Source organism: Pezoporus wallicus, unplaced genomic scaffold (assembly GCF_028554395.1).
Source record: "Pezoporus wallicus isolate ANWC-B61680 ecotype Strahan unplaced genomic scaffold, APGP_CSIRO_Pwel_v1 contig_8188, whole genome shotgun sequence".
Lineage (NCBI taxonomy): Eukaryota > Metazoa > Chordata > Aves > Psittaciformes > Psittacidae > Pezoporus > Pezoporus wallicus.
The window spans coordinates 2826222-2848458 of record NW_026640104.1 but is presented as its reverse complement, the minus strand read 5'-3'; the positions used below and the strand labels follow the sequence as shown (position 1 = coordinate 2848458).

The following is a 22237-nucleotide window of genomic DNA, read 5'->3' as shown; positions in this document are numbered from 1 at the left end:
GTGGAAGAAATGCACAGGAAAAAAGAAATGGGAGGAGATGAAGAAGGTACGAGGAAGCATCTTCTGTTGTTCAAGTGACTTTCTGCAATTTGTTCTGACAACAGCTCGCTCAGAAGTGAAACCGACTGTGTGTCATCCCATCTTCCAACAGAAAAACACTATGACAGAATATGAGCAACTGTGTTAACAGGGACTGAAAGCGGAAAATGGGATAACTGGGATATGAAGCAATCTTGTCCCAAACTGTGTTCAAACATAAAACAACTGCCAGTGCACAGATTTGGTGTATTTGTAGGATAGTTTAATTTTTAGCTGAGAAACACACAACAGAGTAGAGTTTAAGGCATGCAATCAGGCACAAAATTTCTCTTGCTTGCTTTCTGTGCTCAGACCTTCAGTGTAAGTTCTACGAACAGGAGTAGATACTACCTTTAATCTCTACGTCAAGCAACTCTGAGTACACACTCACAGTCTGAGGTTCAATGCAATGTTCGCGGTCGTTCCTGGAATGCATGAGTTACCTATTGGAAACTCAGTTCTTTCCTTGCGTGATTTTTTTCTATGCCATGTACAGAAAAAGTCATTTCATAAGGTAAATTCGATCAGTGAGAATATCAACAGAAGCAAAATAACCTTCTCCACGTATATACATGCTGCAACTACAGACATCTTGCATGGCTTTACTTTGATTGCTCTTTCACTGGATAATACAGGTAATAGGAAAAACCCTTTGATTCCTGCACCTCACAAGTTTTCTTCTAAAAACCAAACCAAAACCAGACACTACAAAGACACATCAATGGGGTAGTGAACTTTGCAAAAGAGCAATTCAAAGATTAGAATTGTGTGGATTTAGGTATATTGAATTAGAAACATCGAGGTATTGAAATAAACACCACAAGCACTGAGATGCTGCAAAAAATACATTTCCATTTGAGTAACTTTTGGTTAGTAGTAGTAGTGTAAAGCACCTTTGTGTCTACTATGGGGCAGTTGCTCTTAACAAGCAAATAAGGCAGTACCTGACAGGGAGCATGTTGCCAAGGAAAATGGTGTTCATAAGCAGTTACAAATGAGTATTTTCTCCCTTTAATGCCCCACCATTGTTCCTACAGCTTCTGGGTTTAGTTTTTATTATTATTATTTTAAAACATGATAGTCAAAGACTCTTCTCCCTTACTCGTGCATTTCTAAAATCAATATGATTAAAAATTAATCTACTGTGCATCCATGTGATGAATGTGGTAAGAGCTCATTCTGTGGTTTTCCCCATGAAGGTCCCCGTCCTGCATTTTTCAGTATTACTAAGACTTTTGCTGCAATTACTGGGAAGAGACAAATCCCAACTCCTAAATGTCTTTAAGCTGCCCACTCCCAAGGACTCAGTGGTATCAGAAGTTCCATCCTCTGCTGTGGCAGGCATTAAGAGTTTGTTATTACAGTGAATTTTCAAAAGAGGTAATCCTGAGATTACAAATAGTTGGCAAGTCCAGAACTGGATGGTCCCATTTCCTAAGCCCCATCCCAACAAAAAGATTCATGCATGGGTTTACCTCATTCCTATAGAGCAAAGCATTAAAATACAACTTAAGGATGAGATCAACTACTACTGAAAGTGCCTGAAGGAAGATTAGGACTTCACCATTAAGTCCTTTGAGAGCACAAAGGGAAAATTAAGTGCATAAGGATTATACCTTAAAACATGCATATGGAGGCACTGACCTCTTCTTTGATCTTCTAAACCACACAGGCCATTTAGCTCTGAGGGAAGAATCAGAACGCCTGATCCCACTCTTAACATCTAGCTAAGAAAGAGCCCATGGAAACAAGTTGCTTTACACGTTACTTGCAAGAGTGACTCAGAGTTAAAAGAAATAATCAAGTCTGCCAAGTGAGTTTGCAGCCTCAAAAATTACAATCTAGACTTAAATTTTAAAACCTTGATAGCAACCGTAGCGTACAAAACATATAGAATCATAGAAGAGTTAGGGTTGGAAAGGACCTTAAGATCATTCAGTTCCAACCCCCAACCTGGCCTTTCTGACAAAAAAGAGAACTATAAAATGATCAAAGGCTAACTGGGCATTTAGATTAGCTGGCACATCAACTAACGTTCAAGGAAAGCAGTGCAAAAGTAACTGAGTAAATAATGAGAGAATGTGAAACAGCTACACTACACACTGCAAAGCTTGCAAATAGAGCACATAGCTAATGGGCTTTCCCAACTTCAACTGCAATCTTGCAACACTGCAGTGAATTAACTCAAAACTATATGAACACATAAAAAATTGTATGCCTAAATGTGCTTTGCAGCTCTGACACAGTCCCAGGACAACATGGAAGGCTCATTGGGAGCGTCTTCCTTTACCACCATTTCACCTTGGATTGCTTTGAGCAGAAATAAATTCCCACTCCTCTCAAACTTGGTGTAAAGGGCTAAACCACAACGTCAAGCTCCTGTTCCATTGCAGCTCTCAAAAGTTACATTAGGAAACCCTGAAATAATTCTCTGGGGCAAACAAAATCAGGCAAGGTGATTTTAGCAGATTTTAGTAAAACAAAGCCAGACTTTGTTGGTTGGTCCTTTGCCAAAGTATTCTTGCTGCACAGAGCAAGACTGTTCAGGAGACATAGGAGGGACCAGATGCTTCCCCATACAGGCATCTGACACTGATGTTATGCTGACATGCAGGATGTGCCCTGGTCAAGCTTTGCTGAAATCAGTGCTTTTGTTCCTAAGGGGATACAGGTTATCCCATCCTCTGAAGAAGGTGATTGTCTACTGCACAAATACTGAGGAAATCATTACTAGAGAAGTGTTTGATTCAACAATAAGGGCAAAGCAAAACAGGTCACCTTGAAAAAACAAAGTTACATAGGAAGGGATTGGATTCTACTGAGCTTAACCCTGAAAGATGCTGTCCCTTCATAATTAAGTTTGCTACGAATGACTCATCCACAAAGTAACGTGCAATTTACTCCTCAGCAGCTTCTCCCAGCAATTCAGGATGTAAAACCCAGTCACAAATAAAAATTACAAGGCAAAAATAGAAATCCAGGCACCCTATTTCCCATTTCTCATAATTATGAAGCCTCACAAAAGAAAATACAAAAACTGAAAGCATTTTAGCTTGTGAAATATGAAAGGCAATTCATGCTATGGAGGAATACCTCAGCCTTTTATGTAGGAAACAGTCCTTCCATGAGCACTTTGTTACTAGCTATCATGCAAAAACAATTAGTCGTTCAAGCAATTAAGAAGGTAAGTATCTCCTAAGAAGGTTTTGAGCTTTTCAAGCCCTAAATGCAACTGCTATAAACCTAGACTGTTCCTGAGTGTAATTTAGTCATTGTATTGCTCCTCCTGAAGGGATTCATCGTATCATGTGTTGTAAATTCTTGACGCTCTTTTAGCTGCGGTCTGAGCCTCTGGTGAATTCTCCTCTTGCTCCTCACACTTCTTATGGTTTAGGAATATGTCTGACTTCAAGAAGCGGCTGTAGCTGTCGTATTTCATGAGATTGAATATCTGGTAAGAGGGGGGAAAAACACAAAAACAATGGCCTAAGTAAAACTAGATTTTAAATGAGGACAACATATGAATTCTAATGTATTTTGGTTGTGTTAGTACTAAAGCACCACTCCAAAGCATGACATTAAAACACATTTCAATCACTCAGAAGGGGCTGCATGTAGCAAACCATACTGTAGATTCTACAGTCACTCTTTTCTATAGCATCCATATTAATTTAAGAACCAGATTATGATTTTCACAATAGCCACCTTTGAAAACCTTATAGTGAAGGTGGAAGGCCACGTGCCAAGGTCACTAGGTAGGATTTTACAGCTGATGATAAGATAACTGCACAAGTGGACAAGTCAGGACATTACCTGGTCCCCTTCCACTGCAGCTTTAAGGCTGCAGAGCCACCAGGAGCAAAACCCAGTGAGGGTCTCCTTCTGGAAGGGCAGTTGGAAGATATTCAGAGGGATGAAGAACAAAAGGTACCTTTTAGGCACCCTTCTGACTGCAGTTACTCTTGAGCATTACAGAATAGCTCATTATACATGCACAGCACTGGATAATTAAGAAAAGCCTCTAAATAATTTACACAAATACTGAAGCTGCAAACTGAATCTAGGACTGAAACAACTGGTTTAATCCATGTTCTTAAGCTTATGCTGATCTTCCCATCTCTTTTAGGCTACTACCCAACCAAATGCCAGGAATGGTCTCAGGCCAGACCAGAAATGCTGCAGGTACCTGCCACAAAGAGCTGATCTGGTACAGATGGAATTTGTCAGATAAAATGTGGCTTAAAGCTAGTGAGGGATTAAATTTATGCCAAGACCTGCCCTTCCTCTCATAGCCAGTGCACAGCCAGCATGGAAGCATGAAGTCAGTGCTGAGTATAGCTTTTCTCTCCTGGGCTTGAGTTTAAGCCCATCCCTCAATATAACTGTTTTCTATCCTATTTATAACCATTTCAGACAAAAAAAGACCAAAAACCTAGAACTCATTTGGAGTTCTCTGAAAACAAAAGGGCTTGGGAGAGGAGCTGAGAATCTGTTCAGGTGTCAAGGTCAGGACTATATTCTGCTTGGTCTTGAAACGGAGGGGAAGGAAAAAGTAAACCTCAAAACTATAATTGGGGAAAACCAAAGCCTACATCATCCTCTGCCTATTATTTCAGTGGCAGGGCCTCTCTGAGTCATGCTTCGTGACTGATTACATTTTATGGCACTCAGAGTAACTAAATTTCCAAGACTTGTTTCTGAATTGTGACCTGCATGAGTGGATAATCCACGTGTGGATAACTGGAGCTTTACCTTTACAGGCCTCATTTCTAACTGAAAGTACAACTGGGTAAAACAACTGTAAGGAGGAAAAGAAGTGATAATCATAGAATCCTAGAATGGTTTGGGTTGGAAGGGACCTTCAAGCTCATCCAGTTCCATCCCCTCCATGGGCTGGGACACCTTCCACTAGAGCAGGGTGCTCCAAGCCCTGTCCAACCTGGCCTTGAACACTGCCAGGATAACATAATCTGCAACTGCTTTATCATTTCATGTCCTCAAGGAACCTGGACAGGTAAAGGCTGACACATAAAACTTGACTGTTCTTATCTGTGCATTTGCTGAAATAACCTCCTGAAAAATAAATTACATGAAGCATTTTACTAACCACTGTTTGTTCACATATTCTAATAGTTACATTCATGTTTAAAACAGTGGAAATCTAGCTTTATAAGCTATATATTGGAAGACTACAAATCCCCAAACACCCTCTTGATGTAGACACAAATCAATGCAGTTAAGTCAAGTTACACCTCTTGCCATTGGCTAACTACAACTTAATTTTAGACCTCTCTTTTTCCTAGTGTCATTTATAGCATCTCCTACAGAGAAAGAGCACTAAGGTCAAATCTGCAGGAGTCTGGTCAACCAAATGCACAGAACAGAAAGATTTCTTAATCACATGCAAAGGCAGAATTCTCTTTTTCCCTCCTCTCCTCTCATCACCTCTGTGGATCAGGAACATTTAAACTCAAAAATATTTTGAAATCTACAGATTTCTATGAATCATTCTAACACCATTCAGGATGAACAACTGCCTGCAAGCTGCTTGTTTAAGGCCATCCCACCAGCACATCCCACAAACACACCCAACAAGTAGACCCATTTTAATCAGCAGGTCTCTGGACCTGCTTTATACTTCAGACACACAGTGCCAGCAGCAGTTAACACTGTTCTTTAGAGAACAAATTATACCATTCTCCATACCTTTATAAGGATTGAAAACCAGGGAAGATTATAACTCTTTCAGAACTATTATTACCTACCAGCAATAAACAGAAGCTTCAAGCAGTGGAAACCTGCAACAACACATAGATGCTTTGCATTTGGTTTTAGAAGTTCACAGACTTCCTTCCTACACTAGTGGGATTCCTCTACCACTGGTCTAGCATGTTTCCAGTTCAGGTATTACTGATCTCTGGCTGTTCATGTGCATGCTCATTTATTTGAACTCCAGTGGTCTTCTTCAACTTCACTTTCATAATCACTCATGCTGAAGGGCAGTGCTTAGATGTACCAGCACTTTCTTTTTCCCTTCCCCCAAATCAGAAGTTCATCCATGAAAAACTTTGCTTCTTCACATTGAAATTGAGTTTCAGACATTTCCACTGCTAATGACTTGGAACCTGCTTGAAAGACAGCAGAGTCTTTGCTCCTCAGACCAATTCCACTGACCGAGCCAGTGACCAGCTAACATACACAATACCTGATGTGAAATGGGTTGAACACACTATTTAAATCAGAGTGCTGCTTCTCTACAAAAGAGCCAAATGGAAAATACAGGTAGTCCTGAGGATGGTACAGAAATTAAAAGCAGTACAGACTGCAAGTGCTGGAAAGCTGCAGATAAGAGTGACTCACTTCCTAACTTAGGCATTAAAATAAGCTAAATAACAAGAAAATTTACCACCAAAAGACACGCCTGCAAAATGCCACTTAATTTGTACCAGACCTCCCAAGCTCTTTAGGAAAAAGCAAAGCAGATACCAACAACTCTTTTAAGTTCTGTATGTTACAGAAGAGGCTTTTTAGGAAATTGCATTATATTCATATCAATATAAATACCAAAACAAAGTGAAGAATCTCGAGCTCTCAAGGAAACCAGGGGCAACTATGGAAACAAACATCAGCAATGACTCAGCACAAGTGAATACACAGGAAAACGTAGGCACAAAGATAGTCAGCTGGGTGATTCTCAAGCTACTGGCACAGGAATCTGGGAGAAAACTTCATCCCATTTTCCAGGAAAGTCCTGAACTGCCTTAGAATGGTTGTGCCAAGACTCTTAACTAATCGGTCAGAGTTATACGGAGCCAAAAACCTTGGGTATGGTGTATCCATCCTTGGAGCAGCTGCACTAATATCCCCAGTATGAAACAACCCAGCTCCATGTGTGCTTATTCATTCCATGCCACAGGCAGCAGTAGGCAGATTCCCAACTTTCCAACACTAGCTTACGGTTAAAAAGCAGAGTCCATTAAAAGCAGACAAAACCCAAAAGAAACTGAAGAAAATAACTTTACCTGGTCCTGGAGCTTCTGAAACATGAGAGGATGAGGTGTCTCCAAAATGGTCTCGCTCAGACGGGACTGCCCTTCAACATTGACCTGGGAAGAAGCTTTACTGGACAGGAAAGTCATGTAAATTTCTTTAGCCTTTTCCTGCATCTGCAAAAGGACATATTTATTTAAAGAATTATTTGCTGGGGGAATATGCTCATACAAATATTGTTAATGTTTTGTTGAAGGCTGCTCCAAGTCACTTCTTGAGGTTCAGATCCTAAAATCAAAACACAGTCTGAATTACAAGAGAGAGCAAGTAACAAAACAAAACGACATAGATTAGCTTATTTGTGTCTATTCATTTGTACTGAAGGGAAAACATCTCTCAGGCCAAAATCCTGCACTGCCATGAGTGGAAGCAATCAGCGTTCAACACTTTGGTGAAAGAGCTGGCCTTGTCTTCAGTATTTAGAAGACTATTTTTACTAACAGATAATCAGCATGCTCAAGGAACCCAGAAGAAAACAATGTGGAAACTTACTGCAAGGCAAAACTAAACAAAGTTAGTGTATAATCCATGCTACTGCTAGATAACTGCCATACTACATGCTCTTTCGTAACTACATTTTTACTTCAGGGTAGCTCACATGCAACAGCGACTACATGATTAAAGAAACCCAACAGCTTGGTTAACGGTAAAGATAAGACTCTCAAGAGCCTCTGAAAACTGATAAATAAGGGTAGGTGTGACTTGCACAAAGCTGTTTGTGTTTGCCTTTATTTCAGCATTCTCTTCATAAATCAGTAATAGTGATAATACTTTGACCCAACCTAGCATCTTTAAGCTTCAAAGCAGTAAATGAGTGCTCACAATCCTCTGCAATTCAGTGCAAGCTCACTCTTGACCAGCAGGTTGGATAAGAAAGCCAGTGTGGGAGAAGAAAGCCAAGCCTCCCTGCTGCAATCTGTATTCTGCACACTGAAAACCAGCCCCATGCAGCAGTAGGCACTGTACAATCCTGAGCCATGGGTACTCATCGTCATTCCCCATGGCACATCTAATGAGCAGCTACATCATCACACCAGCATCAGCTAAAGGGCTGTGTTTTTGATGGGAAGTGGGCTTGAAGAAGGAAGCATTTAAGCCCTTGCCCATGAAGGAGTCAGAATGTCTTTCATGTTTTACAGCTGAGAATCAACATTTGGGGACAATTAGAAGAAAAGCTACAAGTGTTTGACAATTCCCAAGGCCTAAAGAGTTAACTCTCTCACTGCTGAAGGGAACATGTATTTTCCAGTATTCCTTTTCAAAACACATTATCCAGCTGATGGGTAGATCATATGCCAAGTGCACTGGGTCACAATGAAGTGTTTAAGATGATGTTCCAGTGTCACAGAGCAGGAAGGACTGTGTCAGCTGTGTCTGTTCTAAATGGGCAGTTAATCCAATCAATAGGACTGAGTTTAACTGGTAAAGTTAATACCTTGATGCAGACACAGTAAAGGTACCTTTACCTATTATCACAATACTGACTGTCAGCCCTACCTAAATAACTTTTGAACCTGCTGTCCAATTCCAATCGTATCTAAGAAGGGGAGCAAAGGACTGAGAAGTAATTAACCTCCTACTGATTCAATTGAAAAGAGCGGTGAGAGAAAGGAAAGGGAGAAGAAAAGCTGCAGTGCATCTTCAAAAGTTATCTACTCTACCTGAACTGCCAACATATACTTAGCTGCTGCCTAATCCGTGCACACATAGCTCCACATCAGCCACAACACAAAGTGCTGCTTGCCCAAGTAACACAGAAGCAACCTGGGCACTGTACAGGAGTACTGGAAGGCTTGAGGGGAAACATGAAACTAGAAGTACTGTGAGGAAGTTTAAAGAACATGGGGGGAGCAAGAGAATTGTGTGGGAGGTTGGTGAAATGGGGAGGATCTCTGGATTTGGTGGGGAAGAATGATAAAGGAAGTGAAAGGGCTCTGGTAGAGACAGGGGGTTGCTGGAGAGACACAGGGGACCTGACCTTACAGTAATGGGGAAATACGGAAATGCACAACTAAACATTACAGGTTCTGCTGTCCATGGAACAACTGCTATGTCTATGCTTCAGTAGTTTCAGTTTAACTGCAATTATGTTTTTAAATAAAGTTACAGCTATATATGTTATAAACCAGTATGTTTATACATCCCCCAAATGACATTCAGGGAGAGCCAGGTTCAGGCGGAAAAGACAGCAATGGTCCCAGTCAGTGCGTGGCATTCTTTGTTCTGTGTCAGCCTGAAACTAATGCCCCAGCACACAGGACTCTGCTCTGGAATTTAAACAACACTTAAACTGGGATCTTGTTCACAGGTGGTTATTAAAGGATTTCTGGCACTTTTCACTCACATCTGTGTGCTCACCCCAGCATCCGTGCCAAATTCCCATTTGGAGTACAGAGTTCTGTCTACAGAAATCCCCCTCGCTATTTCAAGTGGATACAATCTTCTTTCCCACTTCCTTTCCTAAGGTCACACTCAGCTCTGAAGCATGTGCGCTTCCCAAATGAAGTGAATGGAAGTCCCAGATGCTCATCAGTACAGACTCCAGCAGTTAGCAGCTGTGCAGCATTACCCAGTCTTGCTTAGCCATTGCCACATTCCACATGGGAAATGGCAGAAGAAACTCTTGAATAGGTATAGTTTGTTCTGAAATTGTTCTCTCCAAAGCTTGACATGGGTATTTTGATGGGTTTGAGCAACAGCTGTAAAGATTCCTTGTTGTTTGAAGCATTTATTACAATCTGTAATTTATTTTTAAAGCTCCACTGCTAGAGAAGAAACATTTAAACCTTGGGAAGTAGCACAATGGACATGTTGTTTGTTTCATCAACAGTCACAAACGCAGCAGCGTATGACTAACTCCAATAAAACATTTAAAGCTCAATTTTATTCCCTTAGCCCCACCACTCCCATTTCAATAATTAAATGTGTCCCAAGATGAGGACCATATGGGTGGCAGCAGAGCTCACTGCTACAAGTGGACTTGACCTAATTCCTTCCTCAAGTCTTCACTAAACATTAAAATTTCTATTTTAACTCCAACTTTAAAGGAATATCCTTTCTTTTAAACTACAGAGATGTGTCTCGAGCTGAGGGGAGGAGTTTGTGCTTTCCTGCTGCAAGAAGATAGGCTGAATCCAAAACCTGCCTAGACCAGTGATGTAGTTTGCTTGCTGCCCTGATGCAGATGCTGAAAACCTGCCCTGCTTCCTGAAATGAACATGAGTTTTGCATTAGCTCACCCAAACAGGAAAACAAACACAAACTCATGGAGTAGTCTGGTCTGAACTCCATTTCTGCCTTCTGACTAAGCGTTCTCACCACTAGTCTAGAGCCAACACAACAGTCAAGAGCCTGGCTTCTTCTTGCCAGCACTCCCTTTGGTCCCAAGGTCCAGATGTATAGTGGCACACATTCAAGAGGAAAGGAACAGAGAGATGTATCTGTATCAGATCTGCCTGTGTTGGCTCGATAAAGTCAGCTTCTAGGCAGAGCCTGCGTGACTGTGGTTAGAGTAAGGACTGAACCAAATTTAGTAAATCTTGAGGAGAATCCCAAGATATTTCCTTAGAACAGCACTAACACAATTTGCAACCAACAGAAAGCAGGAGCAGAGAGAGCCTGCATCTACCTGTGAAGACAAGAAAGGACATGAGGGAAGGACAGAACATTTACTGAGCCCACCAACTTAATGATACACCAGTCTACACAAAACCAAACACTGCTGCAGGCTGACACAGAAGGGATGACAGTAACACTAGGCACTATGAACGTAATCCATTGGCCAGGTAGCCACCTTTGTGCAAGTTTAAACCGACCAACAAAACCCCCACACTTGTACTCTCATGTCAAGTACTGAAAAGTTTATTTTATACTTTAAAAATAGGGGGAAAAAATGCCATTCAGTCTGCGTTAAATTGAACTCAGCTTCATCTGACCAAAAGTCTAAGTGTCTATGAGCTAGTTTCTGTGGTAAACCAGCTTTAATGAGAAGCAGGTTATAAAACAAATAAAAAGATGCTTTTAGAATATCTTGCTCACATCAGATAGACACAAACTGATTTCTGCAAGAGACTTTCAGAAGACAAATTCATGCTTCGTGCTATCATAAGCACTGAAAAGATTTCTGGGTTTAGTGCTTTTTCTAGCTTTGTAAAGTATCTAAACAAGGCCATTCATAAGAAGCAGCTATAAAAACCTACTGTAAGTCTGTGCTATTCTAAAGCACATTCATTGTAACCAACTACAATAGCTTTGGCAGTTCTAGGCTCCAGATTGATCACGCTGTGTAATGATGGGTACTGAATAATTGAGCTAAATGGAACCTAGTTAAGTCTCTGTCCATTCATTCAAGAATCACTAGGCCACTATCTCTATATTTCATTTTCCCATTTCCTGTACTTGCATGAGCAATCCTGAAATAGCTAAAAAGATGGAAATTATTCAGCAAGAGAAAATATGACTGTTATCCCTTTGCAAATTGGGGAAGCTTAAAGAAGGACTTCCCACTTTCATTTCCATTTTAAAATGCAGTTTGATACCTGTCCAAGGGGTCTCAAGAAAAGGCAAGGACCCTTGTAAAACCTACAAAGCAAAAACAACTGCCCTGTATAATGCAAAGCCTTCTTCCTATCTGCATTTGTAGAGGGAAGGGAAGCAACTAAAAACTCAAATCTGAAGTAGTGCTGAACATTACAAAGAGTACAGTCAATCTGAATATGTTCCTCTTCTTGAAAAAATATTATTTTTGTATTTTTTATGTATTTATCAATACCAAAAAATATTCACAACTGAAACAAGCAAATTGTTGTGAGGGGGATGCTTTTCCAGTGCAACATAGAGAATATTTACAGAAAGTAAAGCCCCCTCTCAAAAATATGTTTTGTTGAAAATCAGGAAAATGCACTGGGAAACAGTTTCAGCTGAAAATATTTGACTGACCTTAAGAGAGGTATGCCTGCACTTTATAACCATAGAATCCCAGATTGGTTTGTGTTGGAAGGGACCTTAAAGCTCATCCAGTTCCAGCCCCCTGCCACAGGCAGGGACACCTTCCACTAGAGCAGCTTGCTCCAAGCCCCTGTGTCCAACCTGGCCTTGAACACTGCCAGGGATGGGGCAGCCACAGCTTCTCTGGGCACCCTGTGCCAGCACCCTCACAGGGAAGAATAATGCCCCCAGGAGCCCACTTCCCGCCCGATTCCTATTCCCTGACAGTTCTGATGGTAGACAAAGTCTGCATGGTCCATTTGAAGCAGGTTTAAGTGGTATCTTCCCAGCCTCACCTCCTCATGGTACTCTACTTATTTTGGCAAGAAGAGCGCAAAAGGGGCTGTACATTTGCACCTGTAGCCTTCTAAAATGTTCCCTTTGGCAACAAGAGCTGCACACATGCGAAAAGCATAAAGGTGGGATTTTAAAAGTAAGGGCTTATGGCATTTAGGAGTCTGACTCTCAAGGGCAGTGATGCTCAGTTGGAGTTTCGAAACTAGTTCATTCCATTCTCACAGAATCCTCATCTCAAAGGTCAAATAAATTTGGAATTTCTCAAAAATAATAAAAATCACAAAAAACTGTTTCAGAAAGAAGCAAACCAAGCACAGTATATTTTAGGATGACTCTGTAGGCTCCAAAGCCTAAATATGAAAGTGGATTCTGTGCTCCTGATGGATCTCAATGTAGACCAAGATCTAAGCAGTGGAAAAAACTTACTAGAGGTGGCTTGTTGAAGAATTTCCAAGAGAATATTTTCTACTACAAAAATACAGCTTTCATGAAAATGAAATGCTCTGCAGACATCGATTGCAGGTATCAATTTGAATACATATTTAAATTGTATTTAATTTCAATACATATTTAAACAAAAAAAGCCTAAATGCGCCCTCAATTTCTTTTGTTTTGTAACTTGATAAAGCAAAACTTTTCCTGTTGGTATTGTAAAACACTTTGCTGATTTTACGTTCCACTAAAGCATTCTACTGGTGTGTATTTTCATGTAGTGGCTGTTATGCTTTAAATAAAAGTCTTGAATGAAACATCTTTATATTTTCAAGCAAGATGATGCAACATCCCTGAATGAAACCTTCGGCTATTCCCAAGCAACAACAGAAAGTTCAGAGTTTTCATAACATGGGAAACATGACAATTCCAGCATTTTGTTTTCATTTTGTTTCCAAACAATCCCACCACTGCGATCTCAGTGCAATTCCTTCAGATCTATTTATTCACACTCACATGAAGCACGTTATGCAACAGAAATGTTACAGCTTCAGCTCTGCTATGGAAGTTGTTGACAAGTACAGCTTACTTAGGAAACATACCTGTTTTTTCCCCTGTGTTTTCTTAAACTCTTCACATGCTAACCAGAACAAAACATTTTCTTCACTAAATTCCTTCTTTAAAAACTCCTAGGGAAGAGAAAAACAAACAAACAAAAGTTAGGATCCAATTTCTCAATTGTTTTTCTCTCTTCCTACTATAGCTATTAAAACTAGACCCCGGGCTTAGCTTTACCAGGGTATGAGTTTCCATAGCATAGTATAACAGAACCACTGCATTAGTGCATCCGCACGCTACCAAGGCACAAATGAACAAACTTATTGAGCACTCTGAAAGTGCATTCCAGGAGAATGAGCAGCTATATTTAACCTCAGAGCACACCAGTAACTAACAAGAAGAGCTTCTTCAGTCTCTGAAATAACGTGAGTGTTTTTATAGTCATTACTCAAAGGGAAATCCAAAAATACATTAATTCATTAGCAGGTGAATATAACGAACTATTTTAATGAGTCACAGATCACTTGAGACTCTCATCTAGTCTCTTTCTGATTTTTAATGAGTAAAATCACTACAAATAGAAGTGTTTCTAATCAACACTGGCAATTCATTTAAGTAAACTAAAGCAGAAGATGTATTTGTGTTCTCTAGACAGTGCTTAAACAAAGCACATTTCTCCAGAAGTGAGGCATGTTTTAAAATTAGGAGAAAAAATTTGTATTAACTCTGTTTATAAAACATGATTGAAATGTTTATAGCTCTGAGATCGTCAGTTTTTTCTTTCAAATGTTAGAAAATAGAGAATAAGTAAAGCCAAGAATTAAATAGTACCAATATTACTTTTTTTCCTAAAGAATTCTAAATCCAAGTGGTTTGTGCATCTATTTTACATCACTTTCCAAACCAGTCTGCCAGTAAAACATTTTATCCCAGTGCATTTTATCAGTTCTTGGTGTGGCAAAACCATACTGAAGTAGGCAGTTCCTATTCTTATAGCTAGTATGGCAAGAAGGCCTTGAAAAACCAACTCACCACCCTCACCCAACTAAGCCTCAAGCCTGTGTTTAGAGCTGCACCAACCCACACTTTGTAGTAAACTTGAAGGAAATTCTCTTCAGTACAGCTGCTGCAACACAGAGTAAGAGCCACACAGTTACCAAGCTCAGGAGCTGTTAGCGATAATTCATTGCTTAAGGACAATGTATGCAACTAAAGAGTGCAGGAACAGCCCTCAGTGATAAATAATGCTTGGCAAAAGGGATCGGTGGCTCAAGGACTGTAGTTTATCCAACAGTTACTTGTTAATCCTTGTAACAGCTGATAGAACCAATTAGAAAGATGCAACCAAAAATCATCCATTGCCTTAGGAGAGCAAGCTGCAGTAGCAGTGGGCAAAAGGCACTACCTTAGGAGCCCCGCGAGTGCCACAGCTCCAACTCTGCCCATCTGCTCAAGCTACTTATCTGGAAGGATGCACACCTATGTGCTTACAGCAGTGGCACCATTTACCCTGAGACTTAATTCAGCTTTAAATCCTAATTTCAGTTTATTTAAATATCCATAGTTAATACAGCCACCCTAAATCGTTTCACTCCTTCTGGATCTTCGAGGAGGCTCTCCAGTGATGTAGCCCATTTTGAGGTTCCTTTCAAGGTTTGGTGGCTGCTGCTTGGGTGCCCCTCGCTGTCATTTATCTCTGGGAAGAAAATGGGGAAAAAAAGCCATTTTAGTTAGAAGTGATGAATGTCACATACATGTCTCCCCCACTGCCCTTTGCACTCCTGGATTACAGCTGCTCTCTTAAAAGAAACACCATAAACCTGAAATTAAACACACACATACTTGAATTCTGCTTTGCTTGTAAGGAGGCAGAAATGCCTTGCAGTGTTATAACTCATGAGCATGTAAGTAGGTGCTGTCACTGGTTTATAGGAGTTCAAGCATTTTTTCTTGCTCGCAGAACACAGTGACCGCAGCCTGCATGGTAAAAGGACCATTTGCTTCTTTTGTCCTGGCACTGTCAATGCCTTTGGCTTCTATAAAGCAAATCCTGGGCAGTCACACACATGAAATGTATTCTGAAGAAAAGGATCATCACTGGAGGTCGGGAAAAGGCAAAGAAAGAAAGAAAAGTAATGCTTTGTTTAGTGGGAAAACAAGTGCAGTATGTTAACCCAGTCTAAAGGGAGGAAAGATGGCAGGAGAGCCTCAGTCCAGCTGAGTTGACCTGTTACTGGGCAAGTAGCATCTGGGTGAGTTTTATGTTTCCTTGTTTTCAAGTCCACTGAAACACTGCTTTTTTAAGGACTATGCCCACACCTTACCTGCCAGCCAGGTTTCTCACACACAGGACAGAAGGGATAAACCTAGAGTTTTTGGTTGAATTATGCTGCATCCAAGGCTGGTGATGCAAAAAAAAAAGGTATGCTGGCTACCCATCACAAAACCTGTTATTTGGGAAAACTCCAGGAATTTTACCTCTTATCTGATAAACCCTAGAACAGACATAAGGTATGCGGCTTCCTTTCCTCTCACTCATGAAATGCTCAGGGAGTGCAGGTCATGGACAGTCAGGCTAAGAGCTCCACATCAGGTCAGTGCACACTGGAAAGGTGCAAAAAGTTCCTTCTGTAATCAACAAAAATTCTATTTATTGTTATAACAAATATAGAACTCTGCTGTTTTTGTGAGACCCTCCCCTGCAGTCCTGCGTCCTCCCAACACAAGAGGGATGTGGAGCTGTTGGAGTGAGTTCAGAGGAGGCCACGGAGATGCTGCGAGGGCTGGAGCAGCTCTGCTCTGGAGCCAGGCTGAGAGAGCTGGGCTGGGGCAGCCTGGAGAAGAGAAGGCTCCTGAAGGGGAGACCTGAGAGCAGCTCCAGTGCCTAAAGGGGCTGCAGGAAACCTGGAGAGGGGCTTTGGACAAGGGCCTGTAGGGACAGGCCAAGGGGAATGGCTTTAACCTGCCAGAGGGGAGACTGAGATGAGCTCTTAGGCAGAAGCTCTTCCCTGGGAGGGTGCTGAGGCGCTGGCATGGGGCGCCCAGAGAAGCTGTGGCTGCCCCATCCCTGGCAGTGTTCAAGGGCAGGTTGGACACAGGGGCTTGGAGCAAGCTGCTCTAGTGGAAGGTGTCCCTGCCCGTGGATGAGTTTTAAGGTCCCTTCCAACACAAACCTGCCTGGGATTCTACAATACATTCATTCTTCCCTACCAACTTATTGGGGGATTTTCGTAACTTCTGCTTAAGTTCTGTTAAAAACCCTTCCTCCCTCATGAAACTGAACTTCAGCCAGCAAGTATCTCAAACATTATCTATGCAGACTTATACTATCAGACACCCTTTTCAGCTGGTCACTAGAATGAGAAACGCTAAGGTTAAAGCCCTACAACACACTGGCACGACAGCAAAGCCTGCTGAGTTTTGGTTAGTAGAGACCTGTAGAGTCTATTTGTTTTTCTAACAGTGAGATGGCCACTGTTGGAAATGAATTAACATCTCCTCTTCTCCCTTGAGAGAAGTTAAGGTTTCTATACAGGAGAAATTATAGAGCTGGAAAAGAGGTAAACTTTCTGGAGCTGTGGATTTCATACCCATTGCCTAATGCTGAGTGATGTACACTGATGCCCTAAGTAAATACAGCTCTATAAGAAAGGACAGCACCTAAAATAATCAAGCAAATGTAGATCCTGTCCCTCCTCTGCCTGCCCTGCTCTCACTATGTAATGCAGATACAGCACTAACCTGAAATTTCTTACACAGTGAATGCATGACCCTGTGCCTGCACAAAACCTCTCAGAATCCAAGAGCTTACCCCTTTGGGTAAGGACTGTGACAGACTGGCCTCCAAAGCAGCACGTATAAGCTCTGTATATGTACATATATATAATCTCTGTATAAGCAAGTATAAGATCTGTATAAGAAACACAGTCTGGTAAAGGCCAAGAGTCGGAACCTGAGGACTGTCTGAGCCCACTACTGCATACTTCATACATTAACACAAGAGCACAGCGAGTTAACTGTGCCTCAGTTTTCCTCTCCCTCATGCAACAGGATGTGGTTCTTGATTATCACTTGCAAATTTATTTTAGGAACCTGAGCCTGGGCATCTAATCTCCATAAAACCTGTGAGATTTCAGTGGGAATAGCCAAGTACACTGGAACAGAACACAGTTACCTCTGAGGAGCTTCAATCTCTTGTTATGATCATTCACCTGCAAGCAGAATGGCAGCTCTGTATGTAGAGCTGCTCATGGCCTGAAGAACCAGGCCATTCCCCTATTTAATACAGGATTTAGATACGATATGGGAGATTTTGTTTCTAGTGTTTCTTTTCCAGCCAAACTTGAAGTGGACATTAATGATTACTCTGAAAAAGCATGTGTTTCAATGAGCCAATGCAATACAGGGCAGACCCAGAGCTAGTGCAGCACAGCTCTTGTCCTGAGCAGTCCCCAAAGAGCCTGCTGGGAACATCACCTGGCTGGTACCACCATGGACCAGAGCTACGCAGGCTCCCTCCTGCCAGGCCAAGTACCGTTAATCCCCATGCTCATTGTTCCTTTGCAACCTCCATAAAACTTCAGCACACATGTAAATAAGCTGCACATGACACATGACAGTAGGAAACACCCTGAAACTTTATGAGGATATTAAAACTGCTGCATATTTTTATTACAACCCATTAAATATGCCATCAGAGAAAAATATTCTGATACAAAAATGGCCCCCAGTTAGGAGCATAACTTCCCACTCCACATGCTGGAATCATTTAGCAGATCTGAAGTGTGATTTCTATTTTAAGAGCTCAGAAGATAGGGAGGAGGTTTTCCCCACACATGATTCCAGAACCAACTCCCAATCGCAGATCCTATAACACGGTACTAAATTACCTTAAAAATGATACTTCCACTGAGGCAGAATTTAATGAAAGTCTGAAACAATTTATTTTCAAAGGCAATGCTGCAGTAAATGTAATTACATGAACGACCCTCCTGAAAGCTATTTATCTCTGTGTGCTATTTATAAAGATAACTTCCTCCTGTTAAAATCACCTAGTGACAGTTACTTAATACACGCAATACTGATGTTTAATAACCCAAATGTGCACATTAGTATGATTATTTAAATGAGGAAGGCAGCATGTGCTGATATGGAAAAATGAGAGATCATTTTGAGCATCAAAAAAGGGAATTATAAAATGGCAGATCTTCCACCAATATTTCTGTAAGAGTAACACATAGACTGTAGAACAGATGATGAATATGGTAACTACACTTCCTGCTGTCTTTTATACAGGTTAGAAACCAAGGGGCAGGGAAAGACAACAAAGCAAGCACCATGCAGCACGAGAGCGCGGCTGCAGAGCCTCTGCTTGAAGCAAACTTCACACTGAGTGTACGAGTGCAACGCAGCTCTTACATGATGTGTGGTGGCCAGATGCTTCTACATGCACAGTAAATGATTAAGTCCTTACATTAGCAGCACTATTACTTTAGAGGAGAAGCCTACATTAAGACAACAAGTAGGTAGTTGCATTAGCTGGAGCATAGAGAAGAATCATATAGAAGCTGCCTTCTCCCATCACACAACAGTTCTGCATCAGACTGCAGATGAAGGCTCTTTTCAAGCAATAGACCATAGAATCAACTCAGTTGGAAAAGAGCTTTAAGATCATCAAGTCCAACCATTCCCCAGCACTGCCAAGGCCACCACTAACCCATGCCACTGAGGACCTCATCTACATGGTGTGTGAACACTTCCAGGGACAGTGACTCCACCACTGCCCTGGGCAGCCTATTCCTAAGCCTGACTACTCTCTGGGGAAGGCACTGTTTCTGATATCCAGTCTAAACCTACCCTGGTGCAGCTTGAGGCCATTCCCTGTGCTCCCATTGCCTGTTATCTGGGAGCAGAGACCGACTCTCACCTCTCTCCATCCTCCTGTCAGGCAGTTGCAGAGAGTGCTAAGGTCCCCCTGAGCCTTCTCTCCTCCAGACTGAACCCCCCAGGTCCCTCAGCTGTTCCCCATCACACTTGTGCTCCAGGCCCTGCACCAGCTCCATTGCCCTTCTCTGGCCCCACTCCAGCACCTCAATGTCCCTCTTGTAATGAAGGGCCCAGAGCTGAACACAGGATTTGGGGTGAAGCCTCACCAGTGCCAATGTGACTGTAAGTGCAGCACTAATAACACTGTAATTATCAGCTGAAGTCTGGTGTCAAAAACGACAAACACTTGCATTCTCTACGCAGGAACTTGGACTGAAACCACAGAAAACATCAACACCAAAACACACAACTTTGGAGGTCAAACCTCACTTCTGGCTCTTGCTTTCAACAAGTACAAAAATGTGGAAACCCATCAGACATTCAGAGATTAAGGCACAGCTAATTGAGTTCCACATGCTGACTGTCCGCCTTCCAGAGGGACTACACACTACAACAGCTTCCCAAGCTGCTGCCATTCCCAAACTGCTGATAGATCAGGCTGTGTGGCTCCGTATCACACAGCACAGACTCACACCCTTCAACACAGTGCATCCCTCACCTCGATGCCTCTGCTACCTGCACATGCACTTTCTCTATGAGCTCCTTAACTAAAGACAACCAGCACACAAACAGCAGAAATGACAAAAGCACCATGTAATGAATGTACTCCTTATTCTATATTTAAGCATTAATATATGATGTTAAACAAAGCCTTCTCAATTTCTTCCTGAAGAACTGATCACACCGCCTGCGTTTCCCCCTTTGTCACCTGTGAGCCACAAACCTTTCTTATTACCTTAGAAGTACTCTGAATACCTTGTTTTCCCTAGAAACCACCGCAATGCCCATCCAGCAACGATCACCAGTCTGGAATTAATAAACCCAAGGTTATGAAACAGTGGGAAGCTTCATCAGTAAGCAGCTGAAAAGGGAAAATTCCCTTACTTTCCATGTATCCGAACGCCACTGGATGAGTCCTCACACACCAATTCTTTCCTAGGAGCAGCTGAGTTTCAGCCCTATACAAGGGCTGCCCAAAGCACGAGCCTCAACATCCTCTTCTGCCTGTCTCCGACAACAGATGGGCACTGGATTCCACTTTTAACTATGGGGAAGGAAACCGAAGGGACGTTCCGCTTTTGTAGCATCTCTGGAAGCGTTCACCAGACATCACCCCCCAAAATCAAACCCAACTCCAGACACACACACTTGACTCTTCTTAGGAAGACTGTAACTTCTGATCGTGCTTTATAAAATGTCTTATTTACTGGGATTCCGAGTTTGTGACTTCTACGTCGGTTAGCGATAAAACAATAACCGTTTTGAATAGACACCGCACCAGAGGTGCCCTGTAACAGCACGAACGCGTTAGAACGCCTGTCAGCAGCGCGAACCGTGCAGCCCCGCGTTTATCGCTCCTCAGTAACTCCCACTCCAGCTGAAGACGCTCCCTCCAAAGGCAAACTCTCCCAACGTCAATCCAGAGCTCCAACAACCACGCTCTGATGTTGCCTCGCCAACACGAGCAGCGGCAGGCAGCAGCTCGCAATTAAACCGCGGCTGATGAGGCATAATGAGCCCGAGCAGGCTCCAGTTCCCTCTTCCGCGCAGCGGCCGGGGCGGGAAGAGCTGCGCTTCCTTCCCCGGCGTGGCCGGTCCCCCTCACACCGTGACCCCCGGCACCGCAAGAAGCGAGGGGACCCATGAGGGGACCCTCTCCGCAGGCTGGGTCCCAGCCCCGCCGCCCGCGGGTACCTCAGAGCCGGAGCGGCCCCAGCAGAGGAGCGGCCCCCGCCGCGCTGAGGGGCTGGGCTCGCCCGGCTCCCCTCAGTGAGAAAGGGCGGGAGACCCGCGGCGGGACCGGGCTCGCCCGCGCTTTTCCAGCCCTCACCGCTGCTCCGACGGCCCCATCCCCGTTACCTGAGGGCGGCCGCTTCCTGCTGAGCCGGCTCACGGCCCTGTTGAACATCTCGGGGCGGCCGCGCGGCCCCGCGCTGCCCGGAGCCGGAGGGGGGGCGGCCGCGCCTTCCCCGCTCCCCGCCGGGCGGGTCCCGCACCGCCCCGTCCCGCCCCGGGCCCCGCCGCCGTGAGGGGGAGCAGCTCCGGGGGCTGGTGGGAAGGCAGCGGCCGGGCTTGGAGATGGAGCTGGGCTCCTCCGCGCCGCGCCCCGGGCTGAGCGGGGCAGCGCCGTTTACACGGTAGCGGGAGGCACCCGGAGCGCCAGCGAGACGTGGCAGCGGGGGGGTCTCGCTGTCTGCAGTGCCTGTGGGAGCGGCACCGCTGCCAGCCGTCCCCACGGATCCCCTGCCCCTGCGCTTGAACAGCAGCCTTATCTCGGTTCACCCATGTCCGCCCCTGCTCTGGAGCCAGGCTGAGAGAGCTGGGCTGGGGCAGCCTGGAGAAGAGAAGGCTCCTGAAGGGGAGACCTGAGAGCAGCTCCAGTGCCTAAAGGGGCTGCAGGAAACCTGGAGAGGGGCTTTGGACAAGGACCTGTAGGGACAGGCCAAGGGGAATGGCTTTAACCTGGCAGAGGGGAGACTGAGATGAGCTCTTAGGCAGGAGCTCTTCCCTGTGAGGGTGCTGAGGCGCTGGCACAGGGTGCCCAGAGAAGCTGTGGCTGCCCCATCCCTGGCAGTGTTCAAGGCCAGGTTGGACACAGGGGCTTGGAGCAAGCTGCCCTAGTGGAAGGTGTCCCTGCTCGTGGCAGGGGTTGGAATTGGATGAGCTTTAAGGTCCCTTCCAACCCAAACCAGCCTGGGATCCCTCCCTCCTCCTCCCTGTCCCCAGGCTCAAGCCTCCTGCTCCCCCATCTGCTCCTTTCATCGCGCTACTGTTCATCAGGCAGCTTCCT

At 43.6% G+C, this 22237-nt stretch overlaps 1 protein-coding gene across 2 annotated transcripts; it reads right to left on the bottom strand.

Moving 5' to 3' along the window:
- Positions 1–279: 279 nt before the first annotated feature.
- On the bottom strand, positions 280–21449 carry RGS10 (regulator of G protein signaling 10). Of its 2 annotated transcripts, none has more exons than XM_057417368.1 (5): positions 21307–21449; positions 14979–15097; positions 13446–13532; positions 7101–7244; positions 280–3529 (listed from the first exon to the last, which is right to left on the bottom strand). In XM_057417368.1, the coding sequence occupies exons 1-5, from the start codon at positions 21353–21355 to the stop codon at positions 3383–3385; spliced, it is 546 nt and encodes a 181-aa protein (XP_057273351.1). In that variant the 5' UTR covers positions 21356–21449; the 3' UTR covers positions 280–3382. The 2 variants fall into 2 exon arrangements, with proteins under 2 accessions (XP_057273351.1, XP_057273352.1); XM_057417369.1 differs by lacking the exon at positions 21307–21449 and adding an exon at positions 20332–20431.
- Between the last annotated feature and the right edge of the window lie 788 nt (positions 21450–22237).